This window comes from Dipodomys merriami, unplaced genomic scaffold (genome assembly GCF_024711535.1).
Source record: "Dipodomys merriami isolate MVZ:Mamm:240054 unplaced genomic scaffold, mDipMer1.0.p SCAF_25, whole genome shotgun sequence".
Lineage (NCBI taxonomy): Eukaryota > Metazoa > Chordata > Mammalia > Rodentia > Heteromyidae > Dipodomys > Dipodomys merriami.
In genome coordinates, this window is record NW_027203937.1 from 8743115 (window position 1) to 8765418 (window position 22304).

At 37.6% G+C, this 22304-nt stretch overlaps 1 protein-coding gene across 3 annotated transcripts in view; it reads right to left on the reverse strand.

Annotated features, from left to right (window-relative positions):
* Nucleotides 1-411: 411 nt before the first annotated feature.
* Nucleotides 412-22304, reverse strand: part of Pcf11 (PCF11 cleavage and polyadenylation factor subunit) — a 29871-nt gene continuing 7978 nt past the window's right edge. The window contains exons 5-16 of one of the 3 annotated variants that reach the window (XM_070034895.1): nt 20785-21905; nt 19385-19523; nt 18793-19276; nt 16722-18280; nt 13937-14036; nt 9806-9925; nt 8996-9101; nt 5169-5352; nt 4202-4357; nt 3755-3847; nt 3065-3100; nt 412-1477 (exon numbers count right to left, since the gene is read on the reverse strand). In XM_070034895.1, coding sequence (XP_069890996.1) covers nt 1262-1477; nt 3065-3100; nt 3755-3847; nt 4202-4357; nt 5169-5352; nt 8996-9101; nt 9806-9925; nt 13937-14036; nt 16722-18280; nt 18793-19276; nt 19385-19523; nt 20785-21905 — 4314 coding nt within the window. In that variant the 3' untranslated portion in view covers nt 412-1261. Of the gene's footprint in view, nt 1478-3064; nt 3101-3754; nt 3848-4201; nt 4358-5168; nt 5353-8995; nt 9102-9805; nt 9926-13936; nt 14037-16721; nt 18281-18792; nt 19277-19384; nt 19566-20784; nt 21906-22304 lie in introns of all 3 variants that reach the window. The other 2 variants (XM_070034896.1, XM_070034894.1) reach the window with 2 other exon arrangements.

The window sequence follows — 22304 nt, forward strand, 5'->3', positions numbered from 1 at the left end:
CACTGTCCTTCAGCTCTCAGCTCAAGGTGAGTGCTCTACCGCTTGAGCCACAGTGCTACTTCCGTTCTTCTGATGGTTTAGTGGAGGTAAGAATCTCATGGACTTTCCTGCCTGGGTTGGCTTTGAACTGTGATCCTCAGATCTCAGCCTCCTGAGTAGCTAGGATTACAGGCGTGAGCCACAGGCACCTGGCAGTCTACCATACAGCCTTAAACATAAGGGCCAAAGAAACCATATAGAAAGTCTGCCGTTGCGTACCACATAGTAAGTGCAAAAAATGAAGACTCAGTATTTTAAGTGCCTACCTCTTAAATAGCAGATATTAGGTTCCATACTCGTTTTAGTAACAGGTAAAAGACAAAAGTCACTCAAGACAAAGTCACTCAAATAAATACAAACCAGAGGTTTCTTCATTATTCTATTTATTACATGTATGAATATTAACAGCTCATGGTATCCATCTAATTCAATCAAAGCCAACAAAAGAAAAAGGTTAACCAAGTTTCAATGAACACAGTTTCCCTGTAATTTAAAATAGAAATATGTTCATCTGCATTAAATTGTTCTGACAATTTGAAAATAGCTTCTAAAAAAAATCATCTTCAGTACTCATGTTAATCGCTTGATATCAGTGTCCAATCTCAAGAATGAAAGCTGCTTCATTAGACGCTTTCCAAAAACGGACATCTGAACGGTGTCTACAGAGAACCATATGGAGATACATGTGTGTATATCCTATTTTATAAATCTTTCAAATCTGGCTTTTCTATTTGAGAAAAGCCCTGAAATGCTCTCACAGTCCCCTTTTGAAGGATGAAACTTCCACCTTTAATTATGGGACGCTATCAGGAAAAAAAATCTTAGTTCCATTTTGCCCAATAAAAAGCACAGAAACACTATATTTGATGGTGTGCATAAATATTACACTCCATGGATAGCAAAAATATTTTTATTTATAATTTACAGTTTCACAAGTGAAAATCGTACATTTTTACACATACAATTTCATTTTGTTAAATTTGCACACATCTACAGAACTTTCACACAACAAGCACCTGAATCTGTGCAGGCAGTAGGAAATGCAAATACTAAAATGTATTTATTAACCAAATGATAGCTGAAGGCCCTGCCTCAGCTAGGCAATTTATATAGATATATGTCTATATATACATTAAAAAATTCTTCACCTAGATCCAACAGCAGCTTTTTTTCTTTTTTCTTTTTTTTTTTTTTTAAGAAAAACATACCTTTCTCATTTTATTTAAACTGACTCAACTGTATCATTTTCTGTCTTAATTTCAGTGGCTGATGTTACACTTTCCTCGGTACAAGCTGGTGGGGTATCAATTCGTTCTTCCTTAACTTTGGGACTTTCACAGGGTTCCTGCAATTCGTTTTTGACAATGTTCAACATAATGTTCAAAGGGTTTTCAACTGGTGTCTTGCTGGGAGATGGTGTACAATCAAATGAAGATGTCTACAAAATGAAAAGCCCTATAAGTTCTGATGGAAGTTCAAGATTATTTTTAAACGATACAGCTTTTTAAGACCTTTGTATGGTCCAAGGAAAACATACCAAATCACTTTCCCACACAGATATGCCACAAAGGCAGCAAGCTAGTAAAGTACACACTGAACATTCAAAACTGGGATTAGTAGAAAGTACAAAAATCCCTGAGTTTAAGTCCCAGTATCTAAAAGTAACTGCATAACAGCAGAGCTGTTGACACTCAACGGTGGCTTATACCTGTAATCCCAGATAAGATATGCTAGCCCAAACAAAATTAGGGCAAAACTAGATTTTTTTTTTTGGGGGGGGGAGAAGGGGGGATCCGGTTGTGGGGCTTGAACTCTGGGCCTGGTCACTGTCCCTCAGCTCTTCAGATCAAGGCTAGTGCTCTACCACTTGAGCCACAGCGCCACTTCCAGCTTTTTTCTTTTTGCTTATGTGGTGCTGAGGAATCAAACCCAGGGCCTCATGCATGCAAGGCAAGCGCTCTACCACTGAGCCACCTTCCCAACCCTAGATTTTTTTTTTTAACCCAAGATTCGATGTGAAAGATATCCCACATCAAAAAGAGTTTGTATTCATGGCTCAAGTAATAGAACTGTCAAAAGATACACAGCCAAAAATGGACTGGACAGGCTTCTGTATTTAACTCCTATATAAATAACACAGGATATTCTAAGGTTTTAATGACTATCCCAATTTCAAATATTCAAAGAATATTCTGAAGAATATCTGAATATTCTGAATAATATTTGAAACTAGCATGACCTAAATATATCTCCCAAACTACTATTTCAAAAGCATTCTTTGTCAATCAATAGATTCCTCTATCCAGTTTAAAAATCAGGAGCTACAAATACAAAAATGTGATTATTTTTCTCCCACTTGCTGGTTGTGGGACTTGAACTTGGAACCTAGGCTCCTTCCCTGACCTTTTCTGTTAAAGGCTACTAGTCTATCACTTGAGCCACACAGCTACACTTGCTTTTACTTTTTGGTAGTTAACTGGAGATAAGAGCATCACAGATTTTCCTGTCCAGGCTGGCTTTGAACCACAATACTTAGATCTCAGCCTCCTGAGTAGCTTTGGATTACAGGTGTCAGCCACCAATGCCCAACAAAAACTGCCAGTTTTAAGACCAGCCTTAAATGTGATCACTAAAGAAAAATTCAAAATTACATGGCTAAATGGAGCATGTAAAAAGAAAAGATTTTAAAAAATGCCACATCCCTGGAAGCCTATACACCCATCAATATCCTTCTCATCTTTAGTTTACCCCATTTCTTTGGGCCTAACGGTCTATTACAAATAAATGTCAAGATTCGTGTGAATAGAAAGCAAGGAATGACTTTAATTCAAAATTTAGTTGTGTATTATGGAAGGTAATATATTTATATATGCCTAATGCCAATATTCAGTAACAGCCTAGTGTGTCAAAATACAAAAATATATTTAAATATATTGAAACAATATTGCTCCAATACAAAAAATAACTGACAAGTAAGATTTATTAAGGTAAATGAGAACAAACACAGTAACCAAAAAGAACTTACATTTTGATAATCTTCATAACATGATGGATGATAAATCTGAAGAAAAAAGAAAAAGTTGTTCATATGCACATTCATTAATAGGCTACTCTGAAATGTTTTCTTCACAATTCAAACCAAGAAAATGGCCATCTTTGGGAAAACTGGTCACAAAAATGGATGTAACTAAAACTGTCCTTGTAATGAGTTTGAAACACTGAGTTCTCTAAAGTTCCTTTGTGATTTTCAGTAGAGCTGTCCCTGGGCCCCTTTATGCTCAAGGCTAGTGCTCTACCACTTGAGCACACTTCCAGCTTTTTCTAAGTAGTTTATTGGAGGTAAAGAGTCTCAGGGACTTGTTTGCCCACACTGGCTTCAAACTATGATCCTCAGATATCAGCCTACTGAGTAGCTAGGATTATAGGCATGAGCCACCAACACCCAGCTCATAAAAAATTTCTTTACTGATGAAATATAAGAATAATATGATTAGGCAAAAAAAGAACTAGATTAAGAACACTTACTTGTGAATCTAGCATTAACCTACTTTGCAGCCTGCTTTTACAAGGTTAAGTATAAAACCAGATGACTACTAACATCTCTCTAAACTCTACAGTCCAGTATTTTTTTAGTCAATAAATGATGAGCCTTGACTCAAAATGGTCAGCTAACCCCCCAACCAAAATATGTCTCTTATAAAAATCTGAAAATTACCTTTCCATCTACTCTAATAGCATTTTTTAAGTGCCACTCCTCCTCCTCTTCATCCCAGTACTGTTCAAATTGTTCTTGACAGATTTCACAACTCTAAAATAGAAAACAATCATATGTAAAATGAAATTGACAGAACGCTTAAACACATTAAAATAAAAATATAAAAACATGTTAGGTTCAAAATTTAAGAACCCTCAAAACTTAAACAGTGTCCAATATATGACAGATCATTTTAAGGATTCCACCAACATTCCAGGCAATAGTAATTTAACATCTCACTACTGCTGGACACTGATACTATCTAAACACAGTGATTATGAAACAAAGCCAAGATCATATATGTAAAACTGAAGGATAGAGATTACCAAAAAGAATCTTTAAGATCATTTAGGGGACATAAAGTATATACTTATCATATCTACAGAGGATGAAAACCAGTTCTCTTACCTCAACTGCTCCAGCTGGCCCAGCAGGTACACTTTGGAACTCCTTTTCTTTAGCAGCCTCCTGAGTTTTAAGCACAACTTCTTCATGCACCTTTTCAAAAAACTGACTCTTTGCACGTTCTTCCAGGTCAGCTATTTCCTCAAATTCTATCCAGTCCTTAAAAGTAATTGATTTTGAGAATAGTTTTGTTTCTGTACTTTTACTGCTTCAACGTAATGCCACTTGAAAAGGATACATATTGTTCTACAATATACTTGTAGATTGTTTAATATTATACTTTCTCTGAGCCCTATAACCCATAGAAAGAAGTTGTAGGAACTTATTGATAAACAGTTTTTAAAATTTTTTTTTTTTATGTTGGTTATAGGGCTTGAACTCAGCCTGGGCACTGTCCCTCAGCTCTTCAGCTCAAGGCAAGTGCTCTACCACTTGAGCCACAGCACCACGGGTTTTCTGGTGGTCTGTTGGAGATAAGTCTCACGGACTTTCCTGTCCAAGCTGGCTTTAAAGTGTAATCCTCAGATCTCACCCTCCTCAGTATCTAGGATTACATGTGTGAGCCACCAGCGCCCAACTAGTTTTAAAATCTTAACTGCTGGGCTTACAAGTATGTACCTGCTTATTAGCAAGCAGGAAGCCATGAAGTTCAAACCCCAGTACTACTAATAAAGCAAAAACATCTCAACATTAATTTTCCACTAAACTCTAGACTTTAAGATAAATTTCAAACTTTTTACCAGTGTAAAAAAAAAAAATCAGTCACCTTACAGTTTTTAAGTTAGGTCAAGTTTGTATAGTATTCTAATTTCAACAAAAACACTTCTCAAAATGGTTTTCAAACTGTTTATAATCTAGGTATCAAATTTTGTTCACAAAACTCATTTGCTCTCAGCAATTATTTAAATTATTTCAAAGAGTAATATAAATGAAATCCACAAGTTTATTCAGATGCACATGGATTACTTACTGTTAAACTGTAGTACCAACGTCTGTGAGTGACTTTTCTGCTAACATCTTTCTCAGTTCTATTTTGCCGATAATGCCAGTCCAAGTGATCTGCATATACATCTGTCTGTGAAGTTGTAAACCTCATTCCACAAGAGTAACACTGAATACCAGTGTACAGTCGATTTATAACACTGTCATAACGTCTATTTTGAAAAAAAATTAATTTTAGTTTGGATAAAATTAGTGACTTAAAAAAAAAAACCTTACCATTTTTCCATCTTTTCAAAAGAGTAAAAGAAAAGCTGACTGAAACAATAACCAAACATGAATATTGACACATGTATTATATGTCATTAACCTTCTTTTACTTAGTGGTAGGCATATATGAGGTGTATATCTCCTTTTGGCTAAAACTGGAATATCTTATGCCAGCTAACAAGACAACAGCAAAAGACAAGCTTAGAATTAATGTCAAGATAGACGTGGCAGAACAGATTTCACCTCTCTAAATCTTTGAAGTTCTAATTTAGCTGTTAAACAAACTTGTATCTTCAAGTAACTACTAAAAAACCAGGAAATAGAACTGTAATTCAAGTGGTAGAACACTAGCCTTGAGGAAAAAGGCTCAGGAGCTGCTCCCAAGCCCTGAGGCCAATCACCAGGACTGGCACAAAAAAAAAAAAAAATGGGGTAACTGGTTGGCAATAACTCATTTTTAAAATTCTGGGTTCCCTACTTAAGAAATAGGTATGATTAGTGGGGCTGTGGCTCAAGAGCGCTCGCCTTGAGCTGAAGAGCTGAGGGATAGCGCCCAAGCCCTGAGTTCAAGCCCCACGACCAACAAAAAAAAAAAAAAGAAATAGGTATGATTAATTGGGCAGTTATTAAAATAATGACAAAGGCAATTCATTAGCACAGTGTGTGTTCCACAAACAAACAGTCATAATACTGATTTCATGAAAAATATAAGCTAGCTAGTTAGGCAAAGTGGTGCACACCTATAGTTCTAGATGTATACCACTGAGAGGTACACTTGGGAGGCTGAGGTAGGAGGATCACTTAAATGCCAGCCTGTACATAGCAGAAAGCCAAGGAGAGGAAAATCTAGGAGAGAATGAAGAAAGGGATGACACTGTCAGAAAAGATATGCATTCAATATCTGACTTATGAAATGGTAACCACTCTGTGTAACCAGTGGTTCATGCCTATAATCCTAGCTACTCAGGAGGCTGAGATCTGAGGATCACAGTTTGAAGCCAGCCCAGGTAGAAAAGTCTGTGATTCTCTTTATCTCCAATAAATTACTCAGAAAAATTCAGAAGTGGTGTGGTGGCTCAAGTGATAGAGCACTAGCCTTGAGCACAGAGAGGCTCAGAGACAGCACCCAGGCCTTGAGGTCAATCCCAAGACCATCAAAGAAGAAGAAGAAAAAAAAGAATGAAACCAAATAAAAGAAAGTCTAAACATGAAGCAAAAAATTAAAACATATCTGAAAAACTACATGTCAGGAAAAATAGTTCAATGAGTATGAGGAGAAAAGTTGCCTCTAAGAAACCATTTTTATTATGAGGACTTACCTATAAGAAAATCATAATAGTAGAATCTGTGAGCTGTTTTATGTTTTATAAAATACTCAAAAATACCATGAATCCATATACTATAGAACAACAGTAAAAGTTTTTTGTTTTATTTTGGTGTTGGTCCTAGGTACTATCCCTGAACTTTTTTGCTCAAGGATAGTGCTGGACTTGTTATTTATTTATTTATTTATTTTGGCGGTGGACTGAAGATAAAGAGTCCCAGGGGCTGGGCACAGGAGGCTCAAACCTGTAATCCTTGCTACTCAGGAGGCTGAGATCTGAGCAGTAAAGTCTTCATGAGACTTATCTCCAATTAACCTCTCAAAAACTGACAGTTGAGCTGTGGCTCAAAGTGATACAGCACTAGCCTTGAGGAAAAAAGCCCAGTGGCAGCACCCAGGCCCTGAGTTCAAGCCCCATGATGGACAAAAATGAGAGTCCCAGGGGCTTTCCTGCTAGAAAAAGGACTGGCTTTGAACTCAGATCTCAGCCTGCTGAGTAGCTAGGATTACAGGCAAGAGCCACCAACACCTGGCTAGGTTTTTATAAGTAATATAAGCAATCATCAATAGGAAATTACTTAAGATATACACTAAATGTTAATAGTTCTACAGAAGGAGTTCTAGGGCACCCTGTGGATGCTAGAATCTACTGATGTTCAAAAGTCTCTTAAGGCACATGTCATATTTGCATATGGATTATACACATAAGTATTTACTCACATAAATCCTATCTGTAGATTATAGATGTAATATGTTAATACTATGTAAACAGTTGTTATACTGTATTATTTAGGAGATAATCACAAAAAAGGCTTTACTCAGCAGACCAATGCAATTTTAAAATACTTCCACCCACAAGGGAAACCAGCAGACATTGAGGATTAACTTATTTGTATTTTCTAAGCTTCCAAAATGACCATTACTTTTTTTTTTTTTTAAATTCTGAACAGCCAGGGGGTCAGTAGCTCATGCCTGTAATTCTAGCTACTCAGGAGGCTGAGATTTTAGGATGGTTGTTCAAGACAGCCCAGGCATGAAAGTCCCTAAGACTAGTATTTCCAATTAACTACCAAAAAAACCCAGAAGTGGGGCTGTAGCTCAAGTAGTAGAACTCTAACCTCAACCAAAAAAAAAGCTCAGAACCAGTACCCAAGACCCACAACTGATCAATTAAAAAAAAAAAATCTCCCTGTTTGTCTAATTTGAGCCTGGCACTTGTGGCTCACACCTGTAATCCTAGCTACTCAGGAGACTGAGATTTGAGGATCTCAGTTTGAAGCCCCAGGACCAAGAAAAAAAAAATCTGAACATTTCACCTAACAGTCCTATAATTCCAGCATGTAGAAGACTGAGGTAACTATAGATCAGACTGAACTACAAAGTAGTTCAAGAACAGTTTGAGGTAGATATATAGCATACTTAGGAAAACAAGACTTCTCAATCCATTTAAAATGCTGGACTACCAAAATACATTTTCTAAACTCCAAAAGTATAAGAGCATGCGTTTTTTTTGTTTGTTTTTTTTGGGGGGGTCCAGTCATGGGGCCTGAACTCTGGGCCTGGGTGCTGTCCCTCAGCGCTTCAGCTCAAGGCGAGTGCTCTACCACTTGAGCCACAGCACCACTTCTGGCTTTTTTTTTCTGCTTATGTGGTGCTAAGGAATGGAACCCAGGGCCTCAAGCATGCAAGGCAAGCGTTCTACCACTGAGCCACCTTCCTAGCCCAAGAGCATCAGTTTTTAAATACACTCCCTGTATCTCCACCAACCAGACAGAAAAATGGAAATGTAGAGGGCATATGCACTTATGCAACATACATATTTAAAGAATACATATGTTGTGCATTGGAGGCTTGTTTAACACCTATAACCAAGCTACTAAAGAGGCTGAGATCTTAAGATAGCAGTTTGAAATCAGCCCATGCAGGAAAGGCCATACTACTCTTACCTAGAATTAACCACAAAAAAACAGAAAAAGTGGAGCTGTGGCTCTAGTGGTAGAGAGCTAGCCTTGAGTCAAAAAACAAACAAACCAACAAGCAAAAAACCTCAGAGACAGACCCCATGAGAGTTCAAGCCCCATGACTGGCACAAAATACACATATCCTATATGGAGAGAGACACAAAATGTATAGAGTACATATAAATATATATACCATATTCAGGAAAGACAGAAAGTTTCCTAAATTTCAGAACAGTAAAAGAACAAGATGAAATAGTACTAATAGTAATTGTGCCTACTATTATGAAAATTAAGACTACATACTGTTTCAATTCTTCAATTGTAAAATTAGTAAGATCTGGAACATCTTGATCTTCATTTTGATCTTCCTCCTCTTCAGCGGGAGGCTGAGCAGCAACTTCATTTACCTCTGCAATTAAAAACAAAGAGACAAGATTTTCCGATATTATCTTCCAAGTATTACACTACTATTCAGTGCTTCTGATCTGAAATTTACTGATTACAGAACTCTAACAGTACCTTAACATTATTTTCTCAATATACAAATTATTTTCATAAAAGGACCACATAGAATAATCACTACATAATTACTAAACAACATTTGCAGCAATGCTAATTAACTGATACAAATGTCTATGGAACTCAAAATAATTTCACTATAAACCATGTGTTTTATTTTTCAAAAAACAGGTGATATTGTCCAAATGTACACATTACCTGAAATGTTAACCCCTCTGTAAAACACCTTAATAATAACAGTAAAATTCTATTTTATAATGAAAGAGAAAATTTAGGCCAGGCACTGGTGACCTACTTGTGAGACTAAGGATCTAGGTTCAAAGCTAGTCCAAACAGAAATGACCACAGCATTATTTCTAATTACCAGCAAAAAAGATGGATGAGAGGCCTGGCTCCAAATGGTAAAGTGCCTGTTGTGAGCAAGCAAATGTGCAAGGCTCTGAGTTCAAGCCCAATATAGGCACACAAAAAAAAAAAAAGAAAAGAAAATTATACCTAAAAATTTAGTTACAATAAGAACTTGTATCCTAACTTATATAATGCATCTCTAACTTTATAAAACTTGATATACATGAAGGATAAAGCCATACTTACGTGTTGTAGCTGAATCAGGCTGGGACAATTTGAGAATTCCTGTTTTTAGCAGTTTTGAAAACAATTCATTTACATCCACCTGACTGAGATGATTATCAGGATATGCTTTAGGAAGAGCTCCTTAAAAAAAAGGATTAACATTGTTGAAAGAACTTAGATTATACAAAGCATTTTCAAAATTCAACAATAAATTTGATAAAATCTTATTAATGATGTGTTTATTTCAAAGGCTTAGTTTTCATTTACACTGACAGATCACCATTTGAAAAAACACAGGAAGAAATACTTTAGCTGTTTATTATCTAAACAGAAAAAATGCCAGCATTGTCCCCTTTTGTCGAATAATCCCATGACACACAAAAGGAGAATACAGAGGACAAAAAGCCTCATCCTCCCTTTTATGTAATGTAGCACACCACACTTAGGTGGAACTTTCCACCTTTGTAATTCTTTAGTCTTCATATTCTAACTAACTTGGAAAAAGTAGTTTTGTCCGGATAAAGCAGTATAATTTCTACAGATTTGTAGGAGGAAAAGAAGCTAGAAAAGACCAAACCCAAATAGAAATATTGACCCACAGCTCCTGACATGAAATCTAATGGAACTGATGGCAAGAGCCATGCCATTTAAGAGTACACCTACACCTACAACCTGTGCTAAGTACAAGTGCCCTTGCACAGCAGCTTAAACTATTGCTAATGTGTCAGATTGACTGAAGATTCAATTATCTGAATAAAAGAGACAACAATCTCTTCTGTTAACTCAATCTAATACTGTATTTTGTGAAGGAGTATTCTTTCTAATAATTGTGTCAATTGTAAAAGCAAGCTGGATTGGTAACTCAGTGGTTAAAAGAGCTTGCCAAGTATGCACAAGGCCCTGGATTAAGATCCTACTGCCAAAAAATAAATAAAAATATTTTTAATCACTATTATACAGATACTATACCTTAGAGGAAAAATTATGAACCACTAAATATTCCTTTTAGGATAGAAATTTAATTTGTATCCCCAATATGCATAATCCCTACCCTCAAGCATTTTTATACAGTCTTTTTGCTTATCACAGATCTTATACAGTGTAGGCTAATATCTGAATTCATGAAAGAATAAATCAAGCTCAATAACTAATTACAATAGTACTTTACCCATTAGCCTAATATTTACACTCCCATTAGAACTCAGGTACATGACTACCGTGCCAGCTATCTCTTTGTAACTGAAACATGTTCAAGTTGCCAAGCTGTGCCTCAATATCCCCCTGCCTGTAAAGATCTTAGTTCTACCTAAATGAGTTAATATTTTTCAGGCACTGAGGTATCTGGCACTATGTACAGTATTTAAAGCAAAATATAAATCAAATAGTAAACACTAAAAAGCAAGTTGAGGGATCAACCTTATTAAATTCTTCCTAGTACAATGCTCAAATGAATTTTTTTTTTTTTTTTTGTCGGTCATGGGGCTTGAACTCTGGGCTTGGGCACTGTCCCTGTGCTCTTCAGCTCAAGGCGAGCGTTCTACTGCTTTAGCCAAACCGGAGATAAGAGTCTAATGGACTTTCCTGCCTGGGTTTGGCTTTGAACCACAATCCTCAGATCTCAGCCTCCTGAGTAGCTAGGATTACAGGCGTGAGCCACAGGTGCCTGGCTAACAATTTATTTCTGAATGAATAAATGAGAAAAAGTATAACCACAGGAGAATGGTATTTTCACTTTCAAGGTAGAGAAGGAAACCTAAGAGAAGCTGAAGGCAGCCCAATGAATATTGTTCATACCTCTTGTATGAGCAAGTAGAACTTGAAGACAAACCTAACATCTCATCCAATACTCCCAACCCAAGGGAATAAAATGATTTCATATGATATGTATAACCCAACATTGTGAAAGCCAGAAGAAAATCTGGGGACACTCCTGCCACCAACCCCAATACAACCAACAGTACTTAACAAGAAAAACTGGTTTCTAAAGGAAAATATGTTAACATAGCACTCAGAAGTTACAAAGTACTTCTATGCACTATCTCATTTGATTCAGGCAAATACTGACACTACAATCTCCTCATTCCATAGAAAGAAACTGAACAGCAAGGAAAATATACCTTACCCAAGTAAAATGGTAGAAGTTCTAATCCTGACCTCTCCTAACTTTAGATCTCAAATCCTTTCTGTAGGGCTGAGAAGGTGGCTCAGTGGTAGAACACTTGCCTTGCATGCCTGAGGCCCTGGGTTCGATTCCACAGTACCACATAAACCTGGGCGCTGTCCCTCAGCTCTTCAGCTCAAGGCTAGTGCTCTACCACTTGAGCCACAGGGCCACTTCTGGCTTTTTTCTTTTTGCTTATGTGGTCCTGAGGAATCGAACCCATGGCCTCAGGCATGCAAGGCAAGCGCTCTACCACTGAGCCACCTTCCCAGCCCCTCTGTACCTTTTATTTGCAGTAACAACAACAACAAAATCACAAAGTAGTTTGTCTATTAGAAAGTAGTAGTTAAGAGATGGGTGACAATGTTGTCAGACACTTTGTACTCATGTACGGTTTCGTAGAATGGGAACTTCTTTGTACAACTACTTAAAAGATAACAAAAAAATTAAATTTAAATTAGTAGCAAAATTATTTCATATTAATTAAATGAATTTCAAGCTGATACAATTTAAGAACCATTTAAGAATCAAAGCATAAAAGAGAGCTAAAAACTTACTGAATTACCTCTGACATTTTGGGAAATTCCCAAATTAGTAATGTGAGTAACGTAACGCTATCTCAAAAACCATGTTCCTCAAAGAGCTTTTATTAGTAGTAGTTGGACTTGAACAAGACCTGGGCACTGTATCACAATGTAAAAACCAAAAGCATAAAAGAAAGCTAAAGCCTTGGCCGGGCGCTGGTGGCTCACGCCTGTAATCCTAGCTAACTCAGGAGGCTGAGATCTGAGGATCGTGGTTCAAAGCCAGCTCCAGCAGGAAAGTCCATGAGACTCTTATCTCCAATAAACTACTAGAAAACCAGAAGTGGTACCGTGGCTCAAGTGGTAGAGTACTCACCTTGAACTGAAGAGCACACGGACAGCGCCCAAGCCCAGAGTTCAAGCCCCATGACCGACCAAAAAAAAAAAAAAAAGAAAGCTAAAGACTTACTGAATTACTTCAGCAATTTGGGAAAATTTCCTAAATTAGTAATCTGAGTAAAAAAAAGCCACACAACCGAAAAAAAAATAATATAATAATAAAATAATGTGAGTAACTTAACACTGTCCTAAAAATCATGTTCCACAAAGAGCTTTTTTTTTTACAAGTAGTTGAACTCAAGACCTGGGCATTGTATCTCTTAGCTTTTTTGCTCAAGGCTGGTGCTCTACCACTGAGCCACAGCTCCACTTCTGACTTTCAGTAGTTAATTGGAGATCATAGACTTTTCGGCTCAAACTGGTTTCAAACTACAATCCTCAGATCTCAGCTTCCTGAGTAACTAGGATTACAGGTATGATCTACCCTTGTCTAGGTGAGTAAATTACTTAGAAACTAAAGCAACTTGTTTGATTTTGCGGTTGTGTTACAAATCACTGTAATTTATATGTTTCCGATTTACCACATAGTAAAACTAAAATTCGTTTTGAAATCTTATTATTCATTATGACTTATCCTACAGTAACTAAAATCAGGGGACTTGGCTAAGAAATCACATTTCTTCCACTTGTGTGCTCATAAAAAACTTAAGAATGAATTGTTTATAAGGTAGTAGCCCCAGTATTCACTTAATATTTACTGGATCATAACACTAACACACACACACACTCACACTCAAAATATCAAATAAAGTTGTTGCAGTTTGTCATTTACGTCATCCTATATTAACAAATTTTTACCGCCTCTAGCATCTCCTTCCAGCTTGCGCTCAATAGAATTCCTTCTCTTTTTTACGATGCCCCAGTCTAATCATCATTAGCTATAAACCTAGTCATCATGAATATACATCAACAACATAAACTCTAAGAAACCAAAACATTTCTGCCAGCTTACATTTCTATAAATTGAAGATGCTATCTCAAAATTTTGTTTCAGAGTGACATAGCTATTGAACAAACCAGCAATTATTTGTCTTTTGGAAAAAAAAAAAAAGTTCAAAGAGTACATACCTGAAGGATTCTGTACAAATGCTCCTGGATTTTGTGGATGAACTGGTAAAAACTGTTGTCCTTGGCCAAATGCTACTGGCTGAGCTACACCAGTCAGAACCTTTAAGATAAACCTTGATTTTAAGAATGTCTTTTCTATTAGTAAAATTTTCACATTATAATCACAGTGAAACATTAATAGATGTCATAAGGCCTACTGTTAATTTCTAGATCTTCTACAAACAGGAATAATATCTTCTATTATCATTATAAGGAACTGAAAATGGGTTCAAAATTCCTTGAAAAATTTAAGGTACCACGGAAATATAACACAACTAACAATGAAGTTTATGGCTTTATATAAGTCACTTTACCTTGGGGTACATTTTTCTGTATTTTACAAATATAAGAACTGGTATCTAGTGGTGAAACCTATACATAATCATAGGAGCTAGTGACATAGTAATACACACTAATAATCCTAGCACTAGAAGAGGTCTGAGTCAAGGGAATAAAGGATACAATCCAGCCAGGTTACACAGCAAGACTGTTTCCAAAAAAAAACATAAAGGAAAATCTGCTTCTATTAGCCATTTGTCATCTAACTCAATGGCTCATTCTTCCTGTCCATCATTTTTTGATAAGTTATAATCAGAACAAAGTAGACTGCAAAAGATATCAAGAAGAATGTTTTTAAAAAAGAAAAGACACAGGGCTGGGAGTATGGCCTGGTCACAAATCACTTGACTAACATGCACAAGGCCCTCAACTTCCATCCCCAGCACTAAAATAAATAACCATTATAAAGTAGGTAGTATACTGGCCTATAAATACCGTATTTGTAGTTTAGAAGGCAGGACTGCTACACAAGTGTTATATATTATAAGTGTCCATTTATGAGCTCTGTTTGGTGTCCATGTGAATTTTTGGTGATATTTACTATACATCTAATAAAAAATTTGCCAATTATATATACTGTAGCCACTAAGCCCCATTATAGGGCATATGTCAGTAACAGCATCTTAACTTTAAAATAATTTACTTTAAATCTAAGACAAATATTTTCTTCCTCAACTTATTGGACATAAACAGAATACTTTCAAAAATGTTCATAATATGCTTTCCAAAATTTTCTTATTTTCTATTTTCTTCTATATAAAGTCGCTACTATAATTTGTCTTCGTAAATGGTCAATAGTTAGAGATAATAAATTCACTGCAGAAGATTTTCAGCAAATAAACCAAAGCAGTCATTCGAATATCAACTGGACGAATCACAAATTGTAAAAACATCTCTTTAAAATTAGTTCAAATGCTGGGCACTGGTGGCTCACACCTATAATCCTAGCTGCTGAGGAGGCTGAGACCTGAGGATCAATGTTTAAAGCCAACCCCGGCAGGAAAAGTCCATGAGAGTCTTACCTCCAGTTAACCACCAGAAAACTGGAAATAGAGCTATGATTCAAAGTGGCTGAGTGCTAGCCTTGAGCAAAAAAGCTCAGGAACAGTGCCCAGTCCCTACCAGAGTTCAAACCCCATGACTGACAAAAAAAAAAAAAAAAAAATTCAATATATATTTTACAAAGTACTGAATATCAAAAAGCTGGGCATGTTAAAATCCTAGCACTTGGGATACTGAAGCAGGAAGATCATACGCTTCAGACCAGCTTGATCTACACAGCAATGTCCAAGCCAGCCTGGAGTACACAGTGAGACCCTGACTCATAAAAATCTAAAATAACAAAAACCAGCATACCAACAGTTGATTATATATATATACTTAAGTATCTATAGAGTATATCTGGAAGACAGCAAATATGCTGTGCTGAAATTAAATCAAGCAACTATACTTGATAAGAGTGGTAGAAAATTGGTGAAAATATAGAAAGAACTGAAGACTAGTAAAAGCATGGATGATTTCAAGGATAAGGATGTTCTTGATCTGAGAATCTGGGTACCAGTGCTTTATGCCTTATAACCTGAGCTCTGCAGGAGGCTGAGATCTGAGGCTCACAGTTCAAAGCCAGCCCAGGCAGGAAAGTCTATGAATCTCTGACCTCTCCAATTAACCAGCAAAAAGTTAGAAGTGGAACTGTGGTTCAAGTAACACAGTGACAGCCTTGAGTGAAAAAGCCGAAGGCCAAGCCCAGACCCTGAGTTCAAGCCCCAGTACCAGAACCAAAAAAAAAGTCTAAGAAATCATCTCCAATGGTTATTTTCAATCATATCAAGCCTCAACAGTTATCCAATGAAGGAAAGGTCTAAAACTTCAGTACTTAAAACTTTAAAAAAGCAAACCCCTCCCCCCCAAAAAAGTATATCTGTAACCAACAGTAATGAGAGGAATAAAGAGGTGGAAAGAAGAGAAACAGATATTTCCCTGACTCTTGGAAGAGTTAAATTTAAGCTGCTAGTATCATCCCCAAAGGACTGTCACACCAATTTCCTAGCACATGAGGTTCTGAATGAAGTACATAAAGAATCTTTCCTTTGAGAAGGGAGACACAGAAATGGAAGAACCAAGAGTGAACAAATGCAACGACAAATATGACTAGACACTACTTTGAAAATGAACTATACAACCTGTGAGTGGGGATGGGGGGGAGAAAACTGGGAGAATGCAAAGGAAGGAGTGACACTGTCCAAAAAGAAATGTTATATTATTCATTACCTGACTTATGTACCTGTAACTCCTGTATATCATCTTTATAATAAACTTTCCTTATACAATAAATTATGACTTAAAACATTCAAAATAGCTAACTTATCTACACATCACATAATTTCAGAGAAATGGTAAGACTTACCTGTTGAGGTCCTTGAATATTTCCTACTGATATTGGAGCAGGTAAATTACCAAAGTTTCCAAACTGAGAACTCTGAAGATTCTTTTCATCAAAATAGTGTCCAGAAGCTCTGTTAAGGGGATTTGAGAAACTCTGGTTTCCAGGGCCATGTGGTCCATTAAAGTTTGGTCCTTGGGGTGAGTCAAATATTTGTTCATGTCTCTGGAACTGTAGTCCTTGGGATGGAGCATTAAAAGAACTGCCAGGTGGATCATTATATGGGCCAGTCTGATTGAAAGATTCAAGCCTTTGTGAAGGATGATTGTCAAATCGTGTGCCTTGTAGACCAAGAGGAATATCAAACCTTGATGCCTGCTGGTGTTGTGGACCATCAAATCTTTGAGGTACACCATCAAATCTTGGTTGAACCTGCTGTCCAGGTGGTCCATCAAACCTCTGTGGGCCTGGCTGACCAGGAGTTCTTTCAAATCTAGGACCTGGCTGACCATGCAATCCATCAAATCTTGGCAAAAGTGATGGTTGACCTGGCTGCCCATCAAACCTTAAAGCATGACAACCTTCAAATCTTGGACCACCTTGACCCAGAGGCCCTTCAATTCTCAGGCCACCTCCTGGTACAGGACCCTCAAACCTCATGCCACCTCCTTGTTGAACTAAAGGCCCTTCAAATCTGATCCCAACCCCTGGTTGACCATGTGGACCCTCAAACCTAAGGTTCCCACCAAGCTGATTATGTTGTCCTTCAAATCTCAGGCCAGCTACAGACTGGCCATGGGGGCCCTCAAACCTCATTCCAACTCCTTGCTGTAACAAAGGACCCTCAAATCTGATCCCACTTCCTGGCTGACCATGAGGTCCATCAAACCTCATCGAAGCCCCTGATGGGCCATGACCCCCTTCAAATCTAAGTCCACCTACAGGCTGACCTCGTGGATTATCAAATCTAAGACCACCCACGGGCTGACCATGAGGTCCCTCAAACCTGAGACCACCCACAGGTTGACCACGATGACCTTCAAACCTGAGACCACCCACAGGCTGACCCCCTGGTCCTTCAAATCGCAAACCACCTGCAGATCCCTCAAACCTCAGACCAGGGGATCCTTCAAACCGAAAACCACCTCCTCCTGCTTGACCAATTGGCCCCTCAAATCGCAGAGGTGTCCCTACTGGTCCTGGAGGCCCCTCAAATCTCAAAGGACACCCACCTCCTATCTGACCTTGTGGTCCTTCAAATCTCAAAGGGCCTCCTCCCCCCATTTGTCCTGGTGACCCATCAAACCGAAGAGAACCTGGTGTAGGAGGTCCATCAACTCTAGGGCTTAATTTATTAGGTCCTTCAAAAATCATCTTGGTTGGGCCATCTCTTGTTACTGATGGCCTACTAGGTCCATCAAATAATGGTCTGTCTTCAGCTAAAGCTGTAAGTCGCTGATTTGTATCAAGGCCAGCAAATCTTGATGCTGGGCTGTCTACAAATGGTTTATCTGAATCTTCATATCTAGGTCGTTTAAGTGGAAAACGATCATTGAATGGCGATCTCTGCTCTTCTCGAACACCTTTTAAAAAGAAAAAAATATTTTCAATAAGTTTGAGTTTATATCAAATTACCTTAAGTCTTTCTATGTGCATATACATATTTATATAAACTATCTCACTATATTAGAGGATCGGCAAGAGAGACTATTAAACAGTAGATGATAATAGGATGCCCTCTAGATTCAGACACACCTGGGGTTAAAAAAAAATTCCCCCATTCTGTCAAGATACTTGTATCTGACTTTGAGAGCAAGTTACTTAACCTCTCCAGTTCTGATTCCTATCTTTAAAGCAGGGATATTTCATTAGGTTATTGTGAGGATTAAATCAAATTACATATAAAAAGGACCTAGTCCCTAACAGGCCTTGTAAAAAGCTCTCTTCACTTTCCACATGGGAAAAAATACAAAACAAAGAAACAAGCAAATAAAAAGAAGGTAGTCTGAACAATAAAATCCATCCCCACTTAGCTTCTTCATTTTCCCTTCACTGCTGTGATTCAATAGGCATAATCTGATTTAACTTTTTCTACCTTTAGCAGAGACTTGCTCGTCATGTCTTCTCCGGCCCTCATGGGGTGAAAGATTCTCAGCATAAGAACGACTCCCAGATATAGGAGAAAGACGTCTTGCTCTTTCACTAAATTGTTCTTTTCTGTCAAACTGTGCTCCACTATTCCTATTTGCATGTTTACTTTTGGATGGCTCACATTCTATTCCAGACAACAAGGCATCAGTCAAAGGGTAGTCAAAAATATCAGGATCTAAAAGATCAAGTCTTGGAAATGAATGCTGAACCTGTGTCCTTTTCAGTTTTGCTTTATGTTCATAGTAGGTTAATTCAGCATCAGATAAGAGAGGTTTCTTTTTTAATCCACCTTTATTTTCTTCTGTAGGACTATCCCGTACACTGCATCTATGTTTACCTTCTTGATACTGAAATAGTTGTCGAATTTGATGCACAACAACAAGGAACTCATCCTGTGTAATTTCACCAGATGCTAAACGTTCACTCGTCTGCAGAGGGGGATAAAAAGAAATTATGCATTTTAAATATTAAAAATATACTTACAAAAAAATTAGGCAAAAGAGAATGAATGACATGAGATTAATCATAATAATTACCTTTTGAATTAACTCTCTCTTGCTTGCAAGAGTTAACTCCTTAGGAATCTGAAGATTGGCATCTACACTTAATCGATGCTGCTGCTTTGGAGCTCGAGGTGACAAAATTCCTTTAGTGCTTGACCAGCTCTCCCTATGCCTTAAATGAGGAGATTTGTTATGTTCATCACCTTGCTGTAAGCTGAAACCATAAAAGCTGTATGTTACTTCAAGTGTTTCTTTGTTGTTGTTTTTTAATATTAAGAACTTTCATTTAAGGTTCCTTTTCAAAGGACCTAGTTACAATACATAACAGCAAGTTCCAAAAGCAATATGGACTACATGAAAAAACAAGAAAAAAAAGAATTCAGGGGGAGGAGAGGGGGAATGGAAAAGGATGGTAAGGGGAAACAGAGGAGGAGACAACAATGCTTGGTAAGAAATGCACTCATTACACTTTGCCCATATAATTGTAACCGTCTGTACAGTATTTTCACAATTAAAAAAAAAAAAAGAATTCTGATTCTACCAGGTGCCAGTGGCTCACACACCTAGAATCATAGCTACTAAGGAGGCTGAGATCTGAGGATCACAGTCTAAAGCCAGCCAAGGTAGGAAAAGTCCATGACACTATTTAATCTAGTCAACCACCAAAAAGCTGGAAGTGGAACTGTGGTTCAAGTGGTAGAGAGCTAGTCTTGAGTACAAAAGCTCAGGAACAGCACCTAGGCCCTGAGTTTTAAGACCCAGGACCAGCACACTCACATACACTCTGTCTCTCAGAAATACACACACATACATACATACACAAAAGAATTCTGATTTCCTGAATTCATCTTCCTTAAGATGACACCTTCCTTGTAGAGCGCTCGCCTTGAGCTGAAGAGCTGAGGGACAGCGCCCAGGCCCAGAGTTCAAGCCCCACGACCGACACACACACACACACAAAAAAAAAAAAAAATCACAAAAAAAACCCCCAGAAAATAGAAAGTAAATTGATAAAAAAAAGATGACACCTTCCTAAACTTCCGTTTCTTTCTTTATAATAGGAATGACAGTAATCTTTAACCTTCAGGGATTTATGAATTAAATGGTACCTGGTGCCAGTGATTCACGCCTGTAATCCTAGCTAGTCAGAAAGCTGAGATCTGAGGACTGGGGTTCAAAGCCAGGCAGAAAAAGCCAGTTATTTCCCAAATAACCACAAAAAAACGAAGTAGAGCTGTGGCTCAGGTGGTAGAACACTAGCCTTGAGCAACATAGCTCAGGGACAGCATTCAGACCCTGAGTTCAAGCCCCATGACCAGCACAAATAGAAAAAGAATTAAATGGAAAGATAAAATACTGTGACATTCAACATTTTCTAACTTTTAACACTACCTTTCAATATTACATAATTATAATAAATATTAAAATCATACCTTTTATTTTCTTCCCAACCAGACTTCCACCTCTTAGCAGACTTGGAACTTTGCCAATTTTCTAAATTTTCCTTTGGTTCATTGCCTGACTTCATAGAATGTTGATTTGCAGTTTCCTGTGGTCTTTCTTCTTCAGTCTTTTTCATTCTCCTTGGATCTCGAATATCCTGTTTAGTGCTTCTCTTAGCATTTCTTTCTTCCCTGGACGGTGGCGTAAACTCTTCCATATGTGACTGCTTAGCTCCTGATTGGCGAATCTTTCCAGCTTTGGGTGTCGAACTTGGAGACATACTTCTCTGCCTTCGTTTGGGCGACCTCCTATCTCTTCTTTTGGGGGAATGTATAATTGGTGATCGAGACTTGGGTGATCGAGATCTTGATCGTTTTCTTGTACTTGATCTCCCTGGTTTTGTCCCCTGTTTTTCCAATTCTTCTATGACTGTGTCCTGTTTTTGTACAATGCCATTTATAATTTTACTTCTACTTCCAATTAGTCTATGTTCAGATGATTTCATGTGCTCATCTTTATCTTTTTTTTCTGCCGTTTTTCTCTTTTCTTTAACATCATCATCTTTGCTATCAGTCTTATCCTGAAGATGTTTTTTTAATCTTGGATCTCTCTTGTTCACATCAGATAACCTTGCACTTTCAGATTCTTGATTTTTCAAGTCTTTTGTGTGAGATACTTTGTTTTTCAAAGGTGATGGTGATTTTGATTTTGATTTTGATTTTGAATCTAATTGGTCAAGTTCTTTCTTAGTTATTTTTTCACCTGATTTACTTTTTTCTTGCTTGGATGAATTAAGTTTTTCAGAGGATACAGTTTTACTTGTCTTAGTATCAGATTGGTTCAACGTATTTATTAGAAAGTCTTTCCTGTGACTCTGATCTTTACCATGAGAAGAATGTTGGCTCATCCTGTTAAGTCGAGGATCCCTGTTAGTTCCTTTCAAATCCTGAATTTGTAAGGATGGACCTGGACGGCTTTTCTCAGGTTGAACAGGAACCTGATGGGGAGGAGCTTTAACTGCCATAGGGGGAATTTGAGAAACATGTAATTTAGATGGTGTTGATCCAGGACCCAAGTTAGCTGTCTCCTGCTGAACACTAAGAGAAACTGCCTGAAATACAAAATATATGTTCATATTAATACTATAAAATATTATATAGTTATTATTTCAATTCCTTGGCATTATATAAAGAAAACAGCGTTTTCAATAATACTTCCTCAATACTGTATTTATCTTATATACATTTCTAATGTACAAGTATAATGAAAAGAAAATCTGGGGCTGGGAAGGTGGCTCAGTGGTAAAGTGCTTGCCTTGCATGCATGAGGCCCTGGGTTTGATTCCTCAGCACCACATAAGCAAAAAAAAAAAAAAAAAAAAAAAAAAGCCAGAAGTGGCACTGTGGCTCAAGTGGTACAGCGCTGGCCTTGAGCTGAAGAGCTGAGGGACAGCGCCCAGGCCCAGAGTTCAGGCCCCATGACCGGACACCCCTCCCCCCCTCACCCCCCC